Source organism: Mastomys coucha, unplaced genomic scaffold, assembly GCF_008632895.1.
Source record: "Mastomys coucha isolate ucsf_1 unplaced genomic scaffold, UCSF_Mcou_1 pScaffold9, whole genome shotgun sequence".
In the NCBI taxonomy this organism is placed as follows: Eukaryota; Metazoa; Chordata; class Mammalia; order Rodentia; family Muridae; genus Mastomys; species Mastomys coucha.
The window spans coordinates 32016458-32035139 of NW_022196915.1; the positions used below are offsets into that span (position 1 = coordinate 32016458).

General features: G+C 36.9%; 1 protein-coding gene across 1 annotated transcript in view; it reads left to right on the top strand.

The window, feature by feature from the left end:
• Styx (serine/threonine/tyrosine interacting protein) overlaps window positions 1-18682 on the top strand; it is a 24838-nt gene that overhangs the window by 4069 nt on the left and 2087 nt on the right. The window contains exons 2-11 of the mRNA XM_031362630.1: window positions 3239-3271; window positions 4779-4832; window positions 7293-7390; window positions 11768-11828; window positions 12480-12516; window positions 13122-13161; window positions 13236-13286; window positions 14059-14131; window positions 15771-15864; window positions 18612-18680. Coding sequence (XP_031218490.1) covers window positions 3239-3271; window positions 4779-4832; window positions 7293-7390; window positions 11768-11828; window positions 12480-12516; window positions 13122-13161; window positions 13236-13286; window positions 14059-14131; window positions 15771-15864; window positions 18612-18680 — 610 coding nt within the window. The remainder of the gene's footprint in view (window positions 1-3238; window positions 3272-4778; window positions 4833-7292; window positions 7391-11767; window positions 11829-12479; window positions 12517-13121; window positions 13162-13235; window positions 13287-14058; window positions 14132-15770; window positions 15865-18611; window positions 18681-18682) is intronic.

Below are 18682 nucleotides of genomic sequence, written 5' to 3' on the forward strand. Positions count from 1 at the left end.
CTCAGAAATTCACCTGCCTCTGCCTCCCAAGTGCTGGGATTAAAGGCGTGCACCACCACCGCCTGGCTTCAGTCATCCTCATAAGTGTTCCTGTTCTCTTTAACCACATACAGTGTTTTTATTTTAAGGAATTTCTTTCATTGCTTTTCTTATGATTATAACAAGTTGCTTTAGGAAATAAGTTTGGCCAATAGATGACTTCAAAATCTCTGGTGCACACCTTTAGTCCCAGAACTCTGGAACAGAGGCAGGCAGGTAGATCTCTGAGATCTAGGCCAGGAGACCCATCAGTGCTGCGGGGTCTACAGCCTAATGCCAGGTATCTTCAGAATATACACTGTGGTTATTCCTTGTATCACACCACACTTAATATTAGGGACACCATCACTAAAAGTGACAGTATCTTTGGCCTAAATCATTAAAACTGTTCTATGCTAGCCTACTCTACAGAGTAAGTTCTAGAACAGCCAGGGCTACATAGAGAAACCCTGTTTGAAAAACTAAAAAAAAGAAAAGAAGATAACCATTATCTACTGGTAAGTTGAAGAAGCACACAGACTAAGTTTGGCTAATGGTTTTTGTACTGACTTGAAAATCAGATTCTCTTCTATTCTGTTAATCTCAGGAGTTATAATTGCCACTTTATGTAATCAATCTTTGTTTAAAGATATGTTTTCTATAAGGTTTTTTGCTCACATTGAAAGGCCGAATAGAGATGTACTAATTACGAAAGTAAGTTCTGGATCTAGGTTGTCTACACTGGAGGTAAGGCTCAGGGCCAGAGAGAGGGCTCAGCAGATGAGAACACTTGCAGAGGAGCATTCACATAGCAGCTCACAACCTCAACACCACTTCTAAGACATAGATGATCTCTTCTGGTCTCTAAGGGAACCAGGCACATACCTAATACATATACACAATCGAAAAGTAAAACACTAATACTTGTAAAAAATCTCTAAAAAGTAAAATTCTGGGGGTGGACAAATTATTTAAATAAAATTTAAAATGGAAGTATAAATAAAGTAGACACAATGTTAATACTTTTTTTTTAACAGAACATTTAAAAAGTTCCTTTAATAAGAATCTATTTATAAAATTGGTCTTTATAGCCAGGCATGATGGTACATGCTTTTAATTCCAGTACTTAGGAGGCAGGGGCAGATGAATCTTGGAGTTGCAGACAAGCCGGATCTACAGAGCAAGTTCCAGCTAGGACTACACAGAGAAGCCTTTTCTCAAAAATTAATTAAAAAATAATGCTGGGCAGTGGTGGTGCATGCCTTTAATCCCAGCATTTGGGAAGCACAGGCAGGTGGATTTCTGAGTTCAAGGCCAGCCTGGTCTATAGCCAGGACAGCCAGGGCTATACAGAGAAACTCTGTCTCAACTCCTCCCCCCAACCCCCCAAAATAAAATAAAATAAAAAATAAAAAAAATAATAAAATTGACTTATAAAAAGTTATTAGGGGGACAGGGACAGGGTCTTTCCTGCCTGACTTCAAACTCAAAGGGATCCACTTGCCTCTGTCTCCTGAATGTTGAGATTAAAGGTGTGTGCTCCTATGCACAGCTTGGAGGAAATTTTTGAAGATTATAAAATCTTTTTTTTTTTAAAGATTTATATATTATATGTAAGTACACTGTAGCTGTCTTCAGACTCATGAGAAGAGGGCATCAGATCTCATTACAGATGGTTGTGAGCCACCATGTGCTTGCTGGGATTTGAACTCAGGACCTTCGGAAGAGCAGTCAGTGCTCTTAACCGCTGAGCCATCTCTCCAGCCCAAGATTATAAAATCTTATTTATGTACATAAATGGATGTCCGGGCATATGCACACAGTCATTTATCACTGTGGCTATTCTGAGTAGAGTCTCTACATGAACCTGGGGCTCATGTTTTCTTGGCAAAGCTGGAAGCCAGAAATCCCAAGCCGTCCTCCTGTCTCTGCCTACCTTAGAGCTGATGTTAATATTAGGTTTCCTGGCCTATAGCATGAGCACTGGGATTAGAGCTCTGGTCTTGATGCCTGAGCTACCTTTCCAGAGACACTTTTGTATAAGATTGCCTTTTATTCTTGTACTTGAAAAGTGTTTTTTCTGAGCTTGTAGTACTGAGCTCATAGAACAGGTATTATGCTGCCAACTTTATGTCAGTTTGACACATGTTATAGTCAGCTGAGAAAACAAGCTGTGAAAACTATGAGGGGCTAGTCAGTAAGAAGCACTCCTCTATGTCCTCTGCATCAGCTCTTGCTTCCAGGTTCCCATCTGGTTTGAATTTCTGCTGTGGCTTCCCTCAGTAGACAATGACTAGGGATTTGTAAACCAGATTAAACTGTTTCCTGCTCCCAAGTTGCTTCTGCTGTGGTGTTTTCATTTCAGCAATAAAAACTCTTAAGACAGTTTTACCTTTTTAATTTTTCCTGTCATGAATTAGTCTGTATTTTTGTTATATGGTCTGTCATTTTGGCTAAGTGCTCTTTGTTTTCATTTGTTTGTTCGGGACAGGGTTTCTCTGTGTCGCCCTGGCTATACTGGAACTCACATTTTAGACTATGCTGGTCTTGAACTCAGAGATAGGCTAAGATTAAAGAATATTTATATCAGTTGAAAAAGGTATCCCATTGAGCCTGGAGAGATGTTTCAGTGGTGGCTGCTCTTCTAGTGTACCTGGTTGACTTCCAGCACCAACATGGCAGCCCACAAGCATCTGTAACTCAGGTTCCAGAGGATCTCACACCCTCTTTTGGCTCTGAAGAAATCAGGCACACAAGTGGTACATAGGCATAATACAGCCAAAATAAAGCAAAAGAAAATTAATAAAAGAAACTCTAGAAGAAAGGTATTCAAACAATGTCTATAGGCATTCCACCCAACATAACACCAAGCAAATTGTAATCCCTGTCACCGGGGATATCTGCTCTGTGTGTGTGTGTGTGTGTGTGTGTGTGTGTGTGTGTGTGTGTGTGTGACAAAGTAGCCCTAATTGGCCTGGAATTCACTGTGTAGACATCCTCTTGACTTTATCATCTAAATTCTGGGATTATAAATATGCCACTATACCAGGTTATTTTTATTTAGTTACAGCACTGGGCTCAAAGAGTAGCTAGCATTCAGGATTCCAGTCTCTATCACTTGGGTTTCAAGAATCAATTTCAGACTTGAGCCATCTGACCAGCCTGTGATATTTTTCATGCTATTTATTTTTATTTGTTTATTTTTGTTTTCCTTTTCAAGGAATGGACTTACCCTATGAGACGAGAGATGCAGGTATGGCAACTTTTAGTTTATTCAAATGACCCCTATTATTTAATAACTTATGCTTCACAAAGGAGACCTGATGATTTGTAATCTCTAGGTTTGTCATATTTACCCAGTTATGAGTATTGTGCAGTGTATTAGAATATCATGTGATAAATATGTACCATTTGTTTCAAAAATTTTAGTATGTAAAATGAATTCTTTATATTACTTGGATTAGATTTAAAATTATAGCAATATGTGAATGTGCTTAATGAGTCACTTTTTTTTGTTTGTTTGTTTGTTTGCTTGTTTGTTTTTGAGACAGGGTTTCTCTGTGTAGCCCTGGCTGTCTTGGAACTCACTCTGTAGACCAGGCTGGCCTCGAACTCAGAAATCCGCCTGTCTCTGCCTCCCAAGTGCTGGGATTAAAGGCATGTGCCACCACTGCCCGGCTCTTTTGTTGTATTTTTTTATCCTTTGCAGTCAATTTTGTTAGTTCTCAAGATAAGCAGTGCCCCTTACTCCTAATCCCATATCTTGCAAAGATCTGCTCCTTTTCTTAATGAAAACTCACTTTTTAAGTGACTCTTATTTGGGAAGCCCACATCCATGCTCTCAGGTGTCTTGCATTCCCTTTTAAGTGTTTTTCTCTTAACTCTCATGCTTTATCAAACCCCAACTCTGTTTCATTAAAAAGGAGAGAGAAAAGAAGAAAGTTCCCTTTTAGACCTTTAACTATATGTGAGAACATGTGAGAACTAACTTGATGCTATAGGGAATGCAAACATAGTAAAATGTAATTCATACTTGTAAGATGCTGTTGGGGCTATTTCTATAATCTCTGCACTCGAGACTGAGGCAGGACAACCTTAGCTATGTTAGGAGGGTGCTATTTTAAAATGAGAAGAAGTTAGTGAACACAGTGGATTGATTACAGGGATTGATTACAGTTAGCTTAGCTTTTATTTACTGTGATGACAGTTATATCCTGTTTCATCTTGTGCTGCTTTGTTTCTTAAGAAAGGACAGTCTGGCTCAAACTCAGGATCCTCTTCCTCAGCTTCCTGGGTGCTGGGATTATAGCTATGTTCCATTATACCTGGCTCTTGCACTACTTTTTGTTTTGACCAAATAAAAGTTAGTGTAAATGTAATTCTAAAGGGATAATTTTTTTATACCTGTTTTTTAGACTATAGCTGATAATAGAAGTTAAAAATGGTTTATTATAATATAATATAATATAATATAATATAATATAATATAATGTGTTGATTATATCCAGTCCTGTTGTAGGATCTCAAATATCTGGCTTTTTAGAATAAAACTTAAATTGGGAACATCTCACTTGAATTTATAAAGGCACACCTGTGTTTCTCATCCCAGTTTGCTAAATGTGGCTGGGAAATGCTCTCTGATCAAAGTTTTAACCATAATATTGAAAAAGGCTATTTGCCCCTGCACACAGAGACAAATTGAGCTCTATGATATATATTTGCTGTAGGTTTAAACTTTATGTATGTATTTTTCCCCCTAGGAAGTTTTGCCTGGATTGTTCTTAGGCCCATACTCTTCTGCTATGAAAAGCAAGGTATGAACTTTAGATTAGGTTCTCCAAGAGGCTTTAGTAAACCAACTTTTTATTGGGTAAGTTTTTAATAGTAAGAATTTTATACTAGGAAACGTGTATATACAACTGTGTTCATAATCCTTGTACCTACTCCTAAATTTACTGGACCCTTAATAGTTTTGAAGTGTTTCACCACAAATTGCAAATGAGTTTTTATAATTTATTTTTCTCATGAAATCTTGTGTTTGATAGATTTACCAATCCTATAACTTTAGTAATTTATTTGCTATCTTAAAATATCATATATCTGTACCTGCCAGGCATCTTCTGACCAGTATCAGATATGTGCAAAGTATCAGAGGAGGAAATAGAACAGGGTGTTAACTTTTATCAAAGTAAGACTGCATGTTTTATAGTGGTTCTTCTTCTTTTACATTGGAAATAGACTTCTTCAGTTGGTCAGTTAAGATGGGGGTGTTTATTTTAAGTATTTAGTAGTGGTCTTGCCACTTTCTAAGGAATTCTCAGTTTTATGAATTATGAGGATGATACTAATTCTTTTTGAATGATATACAGTGTGAAACATTGTATAGCAAATATCTTCCCCAAGGGGTTGCTGATTCAGAATTCAGTATACTTTTGTATGATAGTTTCATGACAATAATTTTCAGAGTCATCCTGAAATTGGAAGGTTCTTGATAGTTGAGGTGACCAACAAGGAAGCTGGAAAGGGTAGATGATGTAAAAGTGAATAATAAACAAATAGAGCTTTGACTTCCTAGAAGATGGTGTCAGCAAAGCTGTTGCCCCAGAATGTAATGATGAACAGATGCATGTCCTCACAATCATTTGTGCCCATATTAGCATATATAATTATGCCTAGTAATGGGTCTCACTATGACAGTTTTATTTCATGTATATAAACCATTTTGATATTCAAACACATATCTGTTTCCTCTCTTGTCCTCCACCAACTCCTGTTAATTCTTTTCCCAACCTATATCTTCTTTGTATACATATTTATATTCCTCAGTCTGAGTTACCATACTATATCCCAAATTTCTACTCATACCACCCCCCAAAAAGTACCCTTTGACCATAAAAATTAATACTGGGGATAAAGAAACCTAGAGGGATGAACCCCTTTTTAAAGACTATTTACTAAAGGCATATCTTACTATGTCCAAATACCATTTAAATAAAAGAAATGAGTTCAGGTTGCTTGTTAGCCAGTGATCTATTTCTTTTTATAACTTTTGTCTATTTGTGTTTGGAAGGTAAAGTCATAGTTCACTTTTTATAAATGCTTCTATTGAAAGGTACAAATACATTCTGCTATTGCATTAAAATTTCATTCTGATAAGCTTTGCTTAGTTAAATATGCTTTTAAAGGCGTTTTTGGCTTGCTTTGGTTTGCTTTCTTTGTTGCTACTGTTTGAGACTGTTTCACTATGTAACACAAGCTGACTTGGAACTTGCTATATAGACCAAGATAACCTCAAATTCAGATCCACTACCACTTCTGACTCCCAGATACTGAGATTAAAGGCTTGTGCCAACATGCCCACTTTTCAAGCAGATTTTTTTCATGCCCTCCTGTAGTTTTTCATATTAGTAAAATAAAGTAGATGCAGAAACCTCATCTTAATTATTAAGTATAAATTAAAGAATAAATGTTGTTATTTTGGAGTTTGCATACATGTGAATATAGAACATTGGCTCATTATTTTTCCAGTCAAACACTTCAAAGTAATTCAACAAACACTCCTGCTTATATACCAGGATATCCTCAGAAAATTCAGATAACTCCTATTAACATTAAGAAAACCATATTGTCTAGTCAATTTGGACACCTCTGAGAAAACACAATGGTGTGGGTGACTTGCCTCACACAGTGAGTTCCTGAGAGCCCGACTATCTCTCAGATGATGCACCCCTGCTTTATGGAGGATTGAGGGAGCGGGCTCTTTTCTTCGCCATAGAAAGGTCAAGCTCCCACATGAGGTTTCTATCTCATGACTTTGTTTACACTAAGTCTTTACAGTACATAGTTTTTCTTTCCTTATAGTTATCACAGCTGCTCAGGTAAGGGTAGTGTTTCCCATTCTCTCAGAACAGAACTGAGCCACAGAGCTCAGGTCATTGGCAGACCTGGGATTTAGGAACTCAGGGTTCTAAACTCCCTGGTTTTAGCCACAATTGTTAATAGTACTGGTTTCTTGAAATGTTATCTTTTAACATTTTAATCATCAAGCTCAAGAAATAAACATAAATAATGTCGATGTTAAAGTTCAGAGAACATTTTGTGCATTAAGCTTGAATCATTGAATTGTCCTGTGGATCATGTCAGGTCAGTTACCATAAAATTAGCTTTAATTTTCTGTACTTAAGAGTTAGATATAGGTCTTGTCTATTTTCAGACATACTATTGTAATGTGATGTTTTGTATTTTAAACTATTATCTCTCCCCACTTTTTATAGCTACCTATACTGCAGAAACATGGCATAACTCATATAATTTGCATACGGCAAAATATTGAAGCAAACTTTATTAAACCAAACTTTCAACAATTATTTAGGTAAGAATTATTGCTATGCTTTATAGAAAAAATATTAAGGACAAAATATTTAATGCTGTTTTATTATTATTACTGATCTTCAAAGTGTTTTAAGATTAAACCCAGTGGTGGTACATGCCTTTAATCCCAGCACTTGGGAGGCAGAGGCAGGCGGATTTCTGAGTTCGAGGCCAGCCTGGTCTACAGAGCGAGTTCCAGGACAGCCAGGCCTATACAGAGAAACCCTGTCTCGAAAAAAAACAAAACAAAAAAAAAGATTAAACCCAGAGCCTCAAGTATGATAGGTAAGCATTTTCCCCGTCCTGTAATGTAATTTTAGAATGTGTTCCTATACTTCTTATCTCCTAGATACTAAGGCCCTTCCTCAAAGTCACCTACTATTTTTTCTTCATTGTGTCCATTCAGAAGCATATTCCTGTAGATATGGTTGTTCTGACTTAATAGTTTTTGAATCAGCCAGTGCCCTCCCCGACCCCCCACTGTTAACATACAGAGGTCAAGAAACAACTGAGTTGAGACTTGGTCATTTGTCGTTTGCAAAACGGCAAAAAACGTTAGTTTAGCCCATGGGCTTCAGGGGAGTCCCCTGAAGTCTATGCCTCCCATCTTGCCATTGGAGTACTGGGATTACAGATCTGAGCTTCCAAACCTTGCTTTTCTTTTCAAGATAATATTTTTGATTATGTGTATGTTTGCCTTTCGGTGAATATGGGCACATGAGTGCACATACTCCTGGAACTAGACTTATAGGGGACGGCTACAGACATAGTCGTCGATCCAGACATGGATGTAGGAACCAAATTGAAATTTTCAAAGGCAGTTGATAGTCTAACTACTGAATCATCCTTCTAGCCTGCACACCTAGGTTTATTTTTGTTTTTGTTTTTCATTAGTTAAAATTCAGGGCAGGCCCTATGCCCAGGAACAGTTGTTCAACACAAAAATAAACTTCATTGGTGTGTTTTGTCTTGTGAGGTTTTGTTTACTTGTTTTGATTCTTGGGGTGTGTGTGTGTGTGTGTGTGTCTATCTTTCTGTCTGCCTAATAGAGAAAGAGCTGAAATTGATTGGGAATGGAGGTGTAGAGGGTATGGGAAGGGTTGGGGAAAGGGGAAAGAATGTGATAAAAATATATTGCATGAAAACTTTTATTTTACATGTATGGGTGTCTTGCCTGTATGTATGTATGTGTACTGTTTTGTGCTTGGTTCCCATGGAGATTTGAAGAGGGCATCAGATTCTTTGTAACTGGAATAACAGTTGTGAACTGTCATATGGATGCTGGGAATCAATACTCAATCCTCTGGAAGAGTAGCCAGTTCACTTAACTACAGAGCTGTTTCTCTATTTCCCCTACCAAGCTTTTTATATAGTTCTGGGGATTTGAACTCAGGCCCTCACACTCATGGCTAGTGCACTACCCACTGAGCTATCTCCTTGGTCTTCCCCGAAACTCTTGTATATTCTCTTTCTTGTTCTCATTTTCTCCATCTGTCTGTCTGTCTCTCTGTCTGTCTGTCTGAGGTAGGGTCACCAAGGCTAGTCTTGAATGAATAATTGTCTTGCCTCTGCTTCTTAAGGACTAAGATTACATGTATGCATGCCATATCCAGCTTTAGTCAATGTCTTACTAGACATTTCTGTATTTTTGCAGACTTTCTTAGGTATTCTTAAAATATACTGTGACCATCCTTGAGTGTGTCATTTAGTTTATATGTGAATATGCTGATGGGGTAAATTTATAGAAACGTTGGATCTAAGAATATGAGCATGATACATTTTCATAGGTATTGCACTCCAGTGCAGTATATTTGTTTATATTTCATTGTCAAGTATGAGTGACTGTTCCTTTAGTATTTCTCCAAGACAAAGTTATAAAATACTGAAATTTGTTTAAATCTGGTGGAGTTAAATACTTTTTCATATAGTTTTAGCTTTCTCATTTATCTCCTAATTACTGCAGTTAGATAATTAAAAGTTGTAATATTTGTTATTTTAGGGTCATTTAAAAACCCATAAGCTGGGTTTGGTGGTACATGCTTATAAATACCACTTTAGGAGGCTGGGCTCCAAATTGAAACTGACTCATAAGACAAATAATATGGCAATAGTAAGGACTATATTACACATGCTAAAGACAAAGGCAAATGAGCCACCTTATTATTGGGAGAGAGCTACTACCATTGGTTTTTTTTTAATATCTTTATAGAGATATTCTATGTCATATGAAAGTATTTGTTAGGAATATTTTTTAAACTTAGGATACATAATCCACATGTTTTTAATCTTAATGCTTTGCTCTACTGATTGTAAAAATGAGTATAACTTATATACATAAAGCACTTAAATGTGTGCACATGTATTATAGAATATTATGTAACTGCACAGGAATTAAATAGTTGATCTTATATATATATATGTTGATCTTAGTGATTACAAGAACACATAGATGTATAGTCCTACTGTTTAGAAATATTTATGCTTTCTGTGTTTAAGTGTTTTGTCTGCATATGTATCTATGTACCATGTAAGTGCCTTTGGAAACCAGAGGAAGACACCAGAGCCCCTGGAATTAGTTATGAATTGCCTCCTTGGTGCAAAAGCAGCCAAGTGCTCTTAACCACTGTCTGTCTGTCTGTCTTTCTATCAGTTTTTTGAGACAGGATTTCCCTGGGTAGCCCTGGCTGTACTGGGACTCACTCTGTAGACCAGGCTAACCTTGAATTCAAAGATCTGCCCACCTCCACCTCTCAGGTGGTGGAATTAAAGCCGTGTGTCATACCCAGCTCCAGCCCCAAGTTCATGTATTCTTATATGTACATTGAAGCTTGAATAGTTGCTTCTGAGAAGGGAAAGTCATGGTCCAGGATGGTAGGAAAAAAAAAAAAATCCTCCTCAAGACAAAGCATGGATCTCTCTGTGTAGCCCTGGCTGTCTTGGAACTGTCTGTAGACCAGGAGGCTATCCTTGAACTCAGAAATCCACCTGCCTCTGCCTCAGAGTGCTGGATTTAAAGGTGTGAGTCATCACACCCAGCTAAAGTTTTAAGTTTTTTTTTTAAATTTTAACTATGAAGAATGTTTGTGTCTTAACTTTTTAGCCATGAAGGAAATGTCTGACTTACTGCAGTTTTAAAGTTGGAGGTGTTAATGGTATGATTTTTGTTTTAATTAAACATTTTATACAGAAATATCAGATAATATGTTGTAAGTCTTTAAATGTCTTCAGACAACATAAGTCTATGACAAAGTCCCTAGAGATATGATACTTTGAAAATTATTTTGTACTTTTTATGATTATCAAAAATTATGAGGGGCAGGAGAAATAGCTCAGTGGTTATAAGAGTACTGGCTGCTCTTGCAGAGCACCTGGGTTTGCTTCCCAACATGTACATGGTAGCTCACAGCCATTGTAACTCCAGTTCAAAAGGATCCAGCTGCCCTCACTGGCCTTCCTAGGTAGCAAGCACACATGCAATGATGTACATACATGCAGGCCAAACACTCATTCTTGTAATAAAGTCTTTTTGGTTTTTCAAGACAGGGTTTCTCTATGTAGCCCTGGTTGTCCTGGAACTCACTCTGTAGACCAGGCTGGCCTTGAACTCAGAAATCCGCCTGCCTCTGCCTCCCAAGTGCTGAGATTAAAGGTGTATGCCACCACTGCCTGGCAATAGAGTCTTTCTTAGAAAATGATTATGACACCTTAGTAGTAGCACACAATTTCAGCACTGGGGGGCGGGGGCAGAACAGCCAGAGCTACATAGAAAAAGGAGAAGAAAAGAAAAGAAAAAAGAAAAGAAAAGAAAAAAAATGAATCTTTTTTTTAAAGGGGTGTGAAGTATGAGAGGAGGAAGTAGAGTCTCTGTCCTGGAGTAATATAGGGGAATGAATGGAAAATGAATATAATCAAAAATACTGTATGCATCTATTGAAATTCTCAAAAAACTAATAAAAATATTATGTTAAAATAGATAACAAATCTTCTCATAGTAAAAATATACAGGTAAATGGAGCTCATAGAATAAAGAGTGGCTTAAAAACTCAAACTGTTAGCTGGGCAGTGGTGGTGCATGCGTTTAATTCCAGTACTTAGGAGGCGGAGGCAGGTGGATCTCTAGAGTTTGAGGCCAGCCTGGTCTACAAATCAAGTTCCAAAGCAGTTAGAACTGCACAGAAAAAGTATCTTGAAAAAAACAGAAATCAAGATTTTAATACACAGATATCACATGATAGATGAGTTGCTTACATTGGAAGATAAATGGGATGGAAATGTAATGATTATTATAAATAAAGAGATGAGATGTTATTTTTATTTTAAAACTTCAAGTTTTTGTGTTTAACTGAGAGTATACTTACTATATATCCTTTGTTTTTAGATATTTAGTCTTGGATATTGCTGATAATCCAGTTGAAAACATAATCCGTTTTTTCCCTATGGTAAGTATCAGTATTTTTATATCACTTAAAATTTATGATTTGGACCTAATAATTTAGATTGTAAAACTATTTCTGCTGTTTTATAGCTGAAAAAAAAATGTAGGGTTTACTTTATAAAGAAAGTTGAAGTATTTAAAAAACACCTTTAAAAGTTGTATCGCTGAGGAGCTTTTTTTGTTGTTGATATTTATTATGTATGTTGCCTGAATGTATGCATGTGTATCATATGGGTGCAAGAGCCCACAGAAATCAGAAGAAAGTATTGGATCCTCTAGAACTGGAGGTAGGGATGGGTTCTAGGAACCTCCCTGGTTCCCTGCATGGCAGTGAACAAGTGCTTTTAACTATATTACATTTTTTGTGTTTGTACTCATGCATGTACACACACTTGGTGTGTGGCATGCTGTACATATGAAGATCAGAGGACAGCTTTGGGAATCTGTTCTCTCTACCATGTGTTCCAGGATAGAACTTAGGTCATGAGGCTTGCTGGTAGGTGCCTTTACCCTCTGAGCCATCTTGCCAGCCCAAGAGTTGTGTTTTTTAAAGATTAGGTGTTGCTCTGTAACTTTCAGCTTCCTTTTGTTTTACTGTGTAATATTTTTGTCTTATTCTACATGCTTTTTGTAACCCGTTCTATCTTACCCTCAGACTAAAGAGTTCATTGATGGAAGCTTACAAAATGGAGGTAAATATTTTTTCTGTTATTAAAGATTTATTTTTGTGTATATGAGTATTTTATCTTTCTGTGTGTATGTGCACTTCATGTGTGCCTGGGGCCTTCAGAGGCCAGAAGAGTTTATCTGATCCCCTATAACTGGAGAACAGATAGTTGTGAGCTGCCCTGTAGGTGCTGAGAATCAAACCTGGTCCTCTGCAAGAGCTACAAGTACTCTTAACCACTAAGCCATCTCTCTAGGCAATACTGTTTGTTTTATTTTTAGGAATTTTTGTTACAATTACCTTTAGTTGATATTTTTTCTAAATGTAGGATAGAGAAATTCTAGTTTTATATAGTAGATGATATTCAAATTATATCTTCCCAGCTACTTAATTTCATCCTATGCTTTTTAAAATTTTTCCACTGAACTACTTTCAGTTTCCTCTAAAATCTGTTGTATTCTCTACATAATTAAAATAAAGACTTGAAAATTAATAGCTAAGTGGCAAGTACATGAAATAAAATGTCTCAGGAAGACTCACCATACCTGATATGTGGCTTTAGTATATTTTACATTCACATTCGAAATCTAATTTTTTTCAGATGATTAACTAATTTTTAAACTTTTTCAGGAAAAGTTCTTGTCCATGGGAATGCAGGTATCTCTAGAAGGTATGAAGATAGATAATCTTTGCTTCTTGTGTTTAGTTATGAGTTGTACATTCTAATTGTTTCTCTGTCTTCAGTGCCGCCTTTGTTATTGCATACATCATGGAGACATTTGGGATGAAGTACAGGTAAGCTAACAGTCTCAAACCTAGCAACAGTTTATTCTCAATTAAACTTAATAAAATAGTTGGAAACTTAAAGTTTTAATATAGATATCTTATAGATAGTTATAGTTGATTAGGTCAAACTGGAAAACTATTTACCATCAGGGAATTGATTAGTTTCAGCTTAAAAACTCTGGATACAAATGTCGGTCTTTATTTTACTTAAGTTGACATCGACTGGGTATAGTAGAATTTGCCTGTAATCAAAATACTCAGCAGATTACAGTAGGATTACTGAAAATTCAAGGCTGCGAATCAAGACCCTGTCTAAGAAAAGAAACAAGTAATTAGGAATTGTCTGTAGCATCCTCTTACATATAAATCAGAGTGATCTTTCACACCAAAAATCATCTCTTACAATCAGTACATAGATTTTTAAAGAGAAGAAATCAAACTAGTTTGCATGTTTTTATACTGTGTTGGGGATTGAACCTAGGGCCTTGCGTTAGCTCAACAGTTCTATCCCCAGCCTTAGGGGAAATTTCAAGCAAATTCCTCTTCGGTTTATTTGAGACAGGGTTTCTCTGTATAGCCCCCGCTGTCCTAAAACTCACCCTGTAGACCAGGCTGGCCTTGAACTCAGATATCCATCTGCCTCTGCCTCCTGAGTGCTAGGATTTAAGGCACACAGTACCATCTCCCACCCACCTTCAATTAAAGTCTAAATGGAAAAAAACATTTTAGATTATTTCATGAAATAGGTTCTTTATATTAATTTTTCTTTTTTCATTTTTAGAGATGCATTTGCTTATGTCCAAGAAAGAAGATTTTGTATTAATCCTAATGCTGGATTTGTCCACCAACTTCAGGTATTGAACTCCTATGTCCACTCCGTTTAAGGCAGAGGGTAGAATGATTAAAATGGCTTGTCTATACAGTTTAGGTGTAGAATTTACTTTCTAAATACTTGATATTATTATAATCTGACAATCTGATTATTCCAGATTGTATCTTTATTTAAATAATTTTTTGTTTCTGTTTATTATGTAGCTTTGACTGTCCTGGAACTCACAGATCTGCCTCTATATTATTATAATATGACTAATCTGATGATTATTCCAGTTTACATCTTTATTTAAATTTTTTGTTTCTGTTTATTATTTAACTCTGGCTGTCCTGGAATTCACAGAGATCCGCCTACCTCTGCTTGGGAAGCAAAGGCAGGCATATCACTGAGTTCAAGACCAGTAAAAACAGACAAACAAAAACAGCTTTTAGGGCTAGAGAGATGGCTCAGCAGGTAAAGGCACTGACTGCTCTTCTAGAGGTCCTGAGTTCAAATCTCATCAGTCACATGGTGGCTCACAACCATCTGTAATGGGATTCAGTGCCTTCTTCTGTATGTCTGAAGACAGCAACAGTGTACTCATAAATAAAATAAAAATAAATAAATCTTTAAAAAAAAAAAGACTGACGAATATAGCTAACAGCAGAATGCTTTCTCACCTAGCTTGCTAGCACAGATAAGGCTTTAGGTTCAATTCCTAGTGGCAGGGTAAAGAAGTATTTGATGAAGTCACATTTGCCACGTATGCTGTCATACACCTGCAATCTCAGAAGGAAGAAAGGAGGATCAGAGGATCAAAGATCAAGACCAGTCTCAGCTAAATAGCACATTGGAAGCCAAAGTTCTTTGAGATTGTGTCAGGAGGGGGAGGAGGGGAAAAAGGAAGAGGAAGAAGAAGGGAAAAACATTTCTTTCTTTTTTTTTTTTTTTTTAATTTTTTTTATTTATGTGAGTACACTGTAGCTGTCTTCAGACACACCAGAAGAGGGCATCAGATCCCATTACAGATGGTTGTGAGCCACCATGTGGTTGTTGGGATTTGAACTCAGGACCATTGGAGTAGTAGTCAATGCTCTTACCAGCTGAGCCATCTCTCTAGCCCCAGGAAAAACATTTCAAAGGCAGAACACTATAGCACTCAGGCATGCAGAGGATTTGGAAATAAAACTAATAAAGGAGATGGCTAGCGATGTAGCAAGAAGATTCTGGTACTCTGGTTTCGGGGATGGAATATTGAAGACTTTGCAAAAGGAAGGAGTAATTCCCTATTTCAAAGAACTTGTGACCCTTCACAAAGTCCTTGTGAGATGGAGAAGATAAACTTGTTCAGGGAAAACTGGGAAAAGATAATTTTGTTTTTATTGATTCTTAGAACCATTTAATAAAATTGCAGGTTTAAGTTTTCAGTCCCTCTATCCTTTGTGCTATTTTAATGTATAGAATTAAACCATTATAGTTCATGCCCAGTGGCAGAAGATACATTGTGTCTGGCACTAAGCTGTTGAACTTGGTTTCTAATTATAGTAACTGACAATTACCAGATAGGAATTGTGAACCTTCATTTCTTTTGCAAGAGTATGGTGCAAGGCTTTTGTCTATAAACTAAGAATACAAATGTATACATTCATCTTATATCTGAGCTATTTAAAATCTTTTTTTAGGAATATGAAGCCATCTACTTAGCAAAATTAACAATACAGATGATGTCACCACTCCAAATAGAAAGGTCCTTATCTGTTCATTCTGGTACCACAGGTAAGGGGTTTGCTTATTTGTTTTGTAGAAAATTGAAGAGAAAGGTAATTGTAGAGGAAGTAGAAAAGAAGCATCTATTACACATTTCATGTACTTCTGAGCAGTCTGTTTAGAAACGCTGAGTAAACTACAGAGTTTCAAAGAATTAACAGTCTAATGAATAAATAGTACGTGTACTTATTATTATTATATTATGCATAAACTATAATGCATAGCCAATTATTATAATAACTAGTTGAAAATTAAGTCTATAAAATTGTATAACTATTAATAAGATTAAAGTAAAACCAGTCTGGATAACTTGGCTGACACTAAAAATGCGGTTGCTGGATATGGTGGCATATGCCTATAATCTCAGCCCTGGGGCTGGAGAGATGGTTCAGTAGTTAAGAGCATTGACTAATTCTTCCAAAGGTCCTAAGTTCAAATCCCAGCAACCACATGGTGGCTCATAACCATCCGTAGTGAGATCTGATGCCCTCTTCTGGTGTGTCTGAAGACAGCTACAGTGTACTTACATATAGGAAATAAATCTTAAAAAAAAAAAAATCTCAGCACTGAGTAACGGAGTCAGGAAGATCATAGCAAGACCTTATCTCAGAACAAAATGAAAAAAGTGATTAATACTTAAAAAAGTATGTTTCAACAGTGTAATTCAAGTTACCTCAATTTTCTTTGCACCTATTTTGAGTTTTCGTTGTTTTTAAGCTTTATTTTTACGAGTGTTTGCCTGCATAAATGTACACATACATATACTACGTGCGTACCAGGTTTCTGAGAAGATCAGAAGGTGGCAGCAGATGTCTGGAACTGGAGTTATAAATGGTTGGTTGTAAGCCACCAAGTAAATAAATACTAGGAACCAAACCTAGGTCCTTTGAAAGAGCAGTGAGTTCTTAACTGTTGAGCCATCCTTCCTACTATGTAGGCTGGCTCAGAATTAGCTACTGTGCTTGTTACTGAACCTGATAGCCTTTTGGTCTCTGGACTCATGTGGTATAGGAGTTATGAACTGCCTCTGCCTAACAAATGCTGGAATTAAAAGTGTGTGCTACCACACCAATCTACTACTATTTGATCTGACCTCTATTTTAGGATCACTCCAATCCACTTGTTTTTATAGGTCAAAGCAAACTGTCAGATTTCATCTTCCCTTTCTAAGCCCTTGCTGCTCTCGCTTGTAACATCTCTTGAACAGTTGGAACAGGCCACGTGCTGATGCAGAGGTGACTGAAGCACTAGTGCAGAAAGCACCATTTCCTGTCCTGCCTAAAATACTCAGGCCAGATGCTCCTTTCATGAGCGTGGCTTCCCAGTTACCTTTGATCCTCTCTCATTAATTACTGTTTAAACACGATGTTTACCGGCATCTTTAAAACACACTTCCTTCTAAATAGTACAAAGTCTGGATAGGTCATAGTGAGCCTCTTAGCCAGATTGTCTTCGTATGTTCTATACACTGGTCAAATTTATCTTTCTTAATGTAATGATGTTTTTGTTTTGCCAAAGACTTACTGACTATTCCTACAGAAGTGTAAGCTGGGAAGTCCAAAATAAGCATGCCAGCTGAAGAGAGCCCTAGTTCTCGTGCAGAGGCACAGGTGGCAAAGGTTACCATATATAGTAAAAGCCTTTCTGGTTTCTTTAGTTTGTGTCTGTATCCCAGAAAACTAAACTGCTAGTCATTCAGGTGTTATCCTTACTACAGTCCATGATATTCTCTTCCTATTCTTACACATAACTTAGATGCCATCTCCTTAAATGAGGCTTTTTCTTCTCCAGCCCTTCCTGGAGAAGTATATCACTGCCTGGAAGTTATGCACCTGTGCTTACTCTTATGCTACGAGTTATCTTCCATTTTTACTCCATTGATTTAAGCAATAACTCTGTTAGAATCTGCAACCTGAGCCAGGCAGTGGGAGTACACTCCCTGCCTTCCGGAGGCAGAAAGGCAGGCAGATTTCTGAGTTCAAGGCCAGCCTGGTCTAGAGAGTGAATTCCAGGACAGCCAGGGCTACATGGAGAAAAAACCCTGTCTCCAGGACAGTTGGGGCTACATGGAGAAACCCTGTCTCAAAACAAACAAAACAAAAAATCTGCAATCTGGACTATATTATGACTTAGCACAACTCTAAACCTGCAGCCGTGCCATCATTAGTCACAGAGCACAGACAGCTGTCATTTATCTGTCCTTTAGCTGTCCCCCTACATAAGATGTTTTGTCTTCTGAATATAATTACGGGCACATAGAGATAATTTTTACTCTTGGTGGGATATTTTTATACAGCAGACCCTGGATCTCTTATCTGATATATATTTTCCTTGTTCCTAACCCATAGGTCTAAATTTTTCTAATGTCACAGCATTAACAGAAAAATATTTTCCACTGTTCCTCTTCATAGCTATGACTGCGAACAGAACAATTATATCTAAAAATCTTATGAACACAAACTCATCTACTAAATGTGATGTCATGTTTATGTTGCCTACAAAGCAAAAAGTTGGTGGTTATCAGATTTAATGTAACACTAACTCTTGGAAAGTTTTACTGTGTACAAGATGTTAAGTTGCCAAAGTAACTTTATCTTCATGATACAACATAAATTAAGTGTGCTATAAATTCAAGCATGAAATTTTTATAATGCTAAAATAGTATCACTTGATGGAAAAACAAATTTTTGCTGCTTGTAGTATCCTAACGTGAGTGTCTGTAAGTTTTCACTGTACGTTCATTCAATAACCTTTAGGTAGTGTGAAGAGAACACATGAAGAAGATGATGACTTTGGAAACATGCAAGTGGCAACCGCACAGAACGGC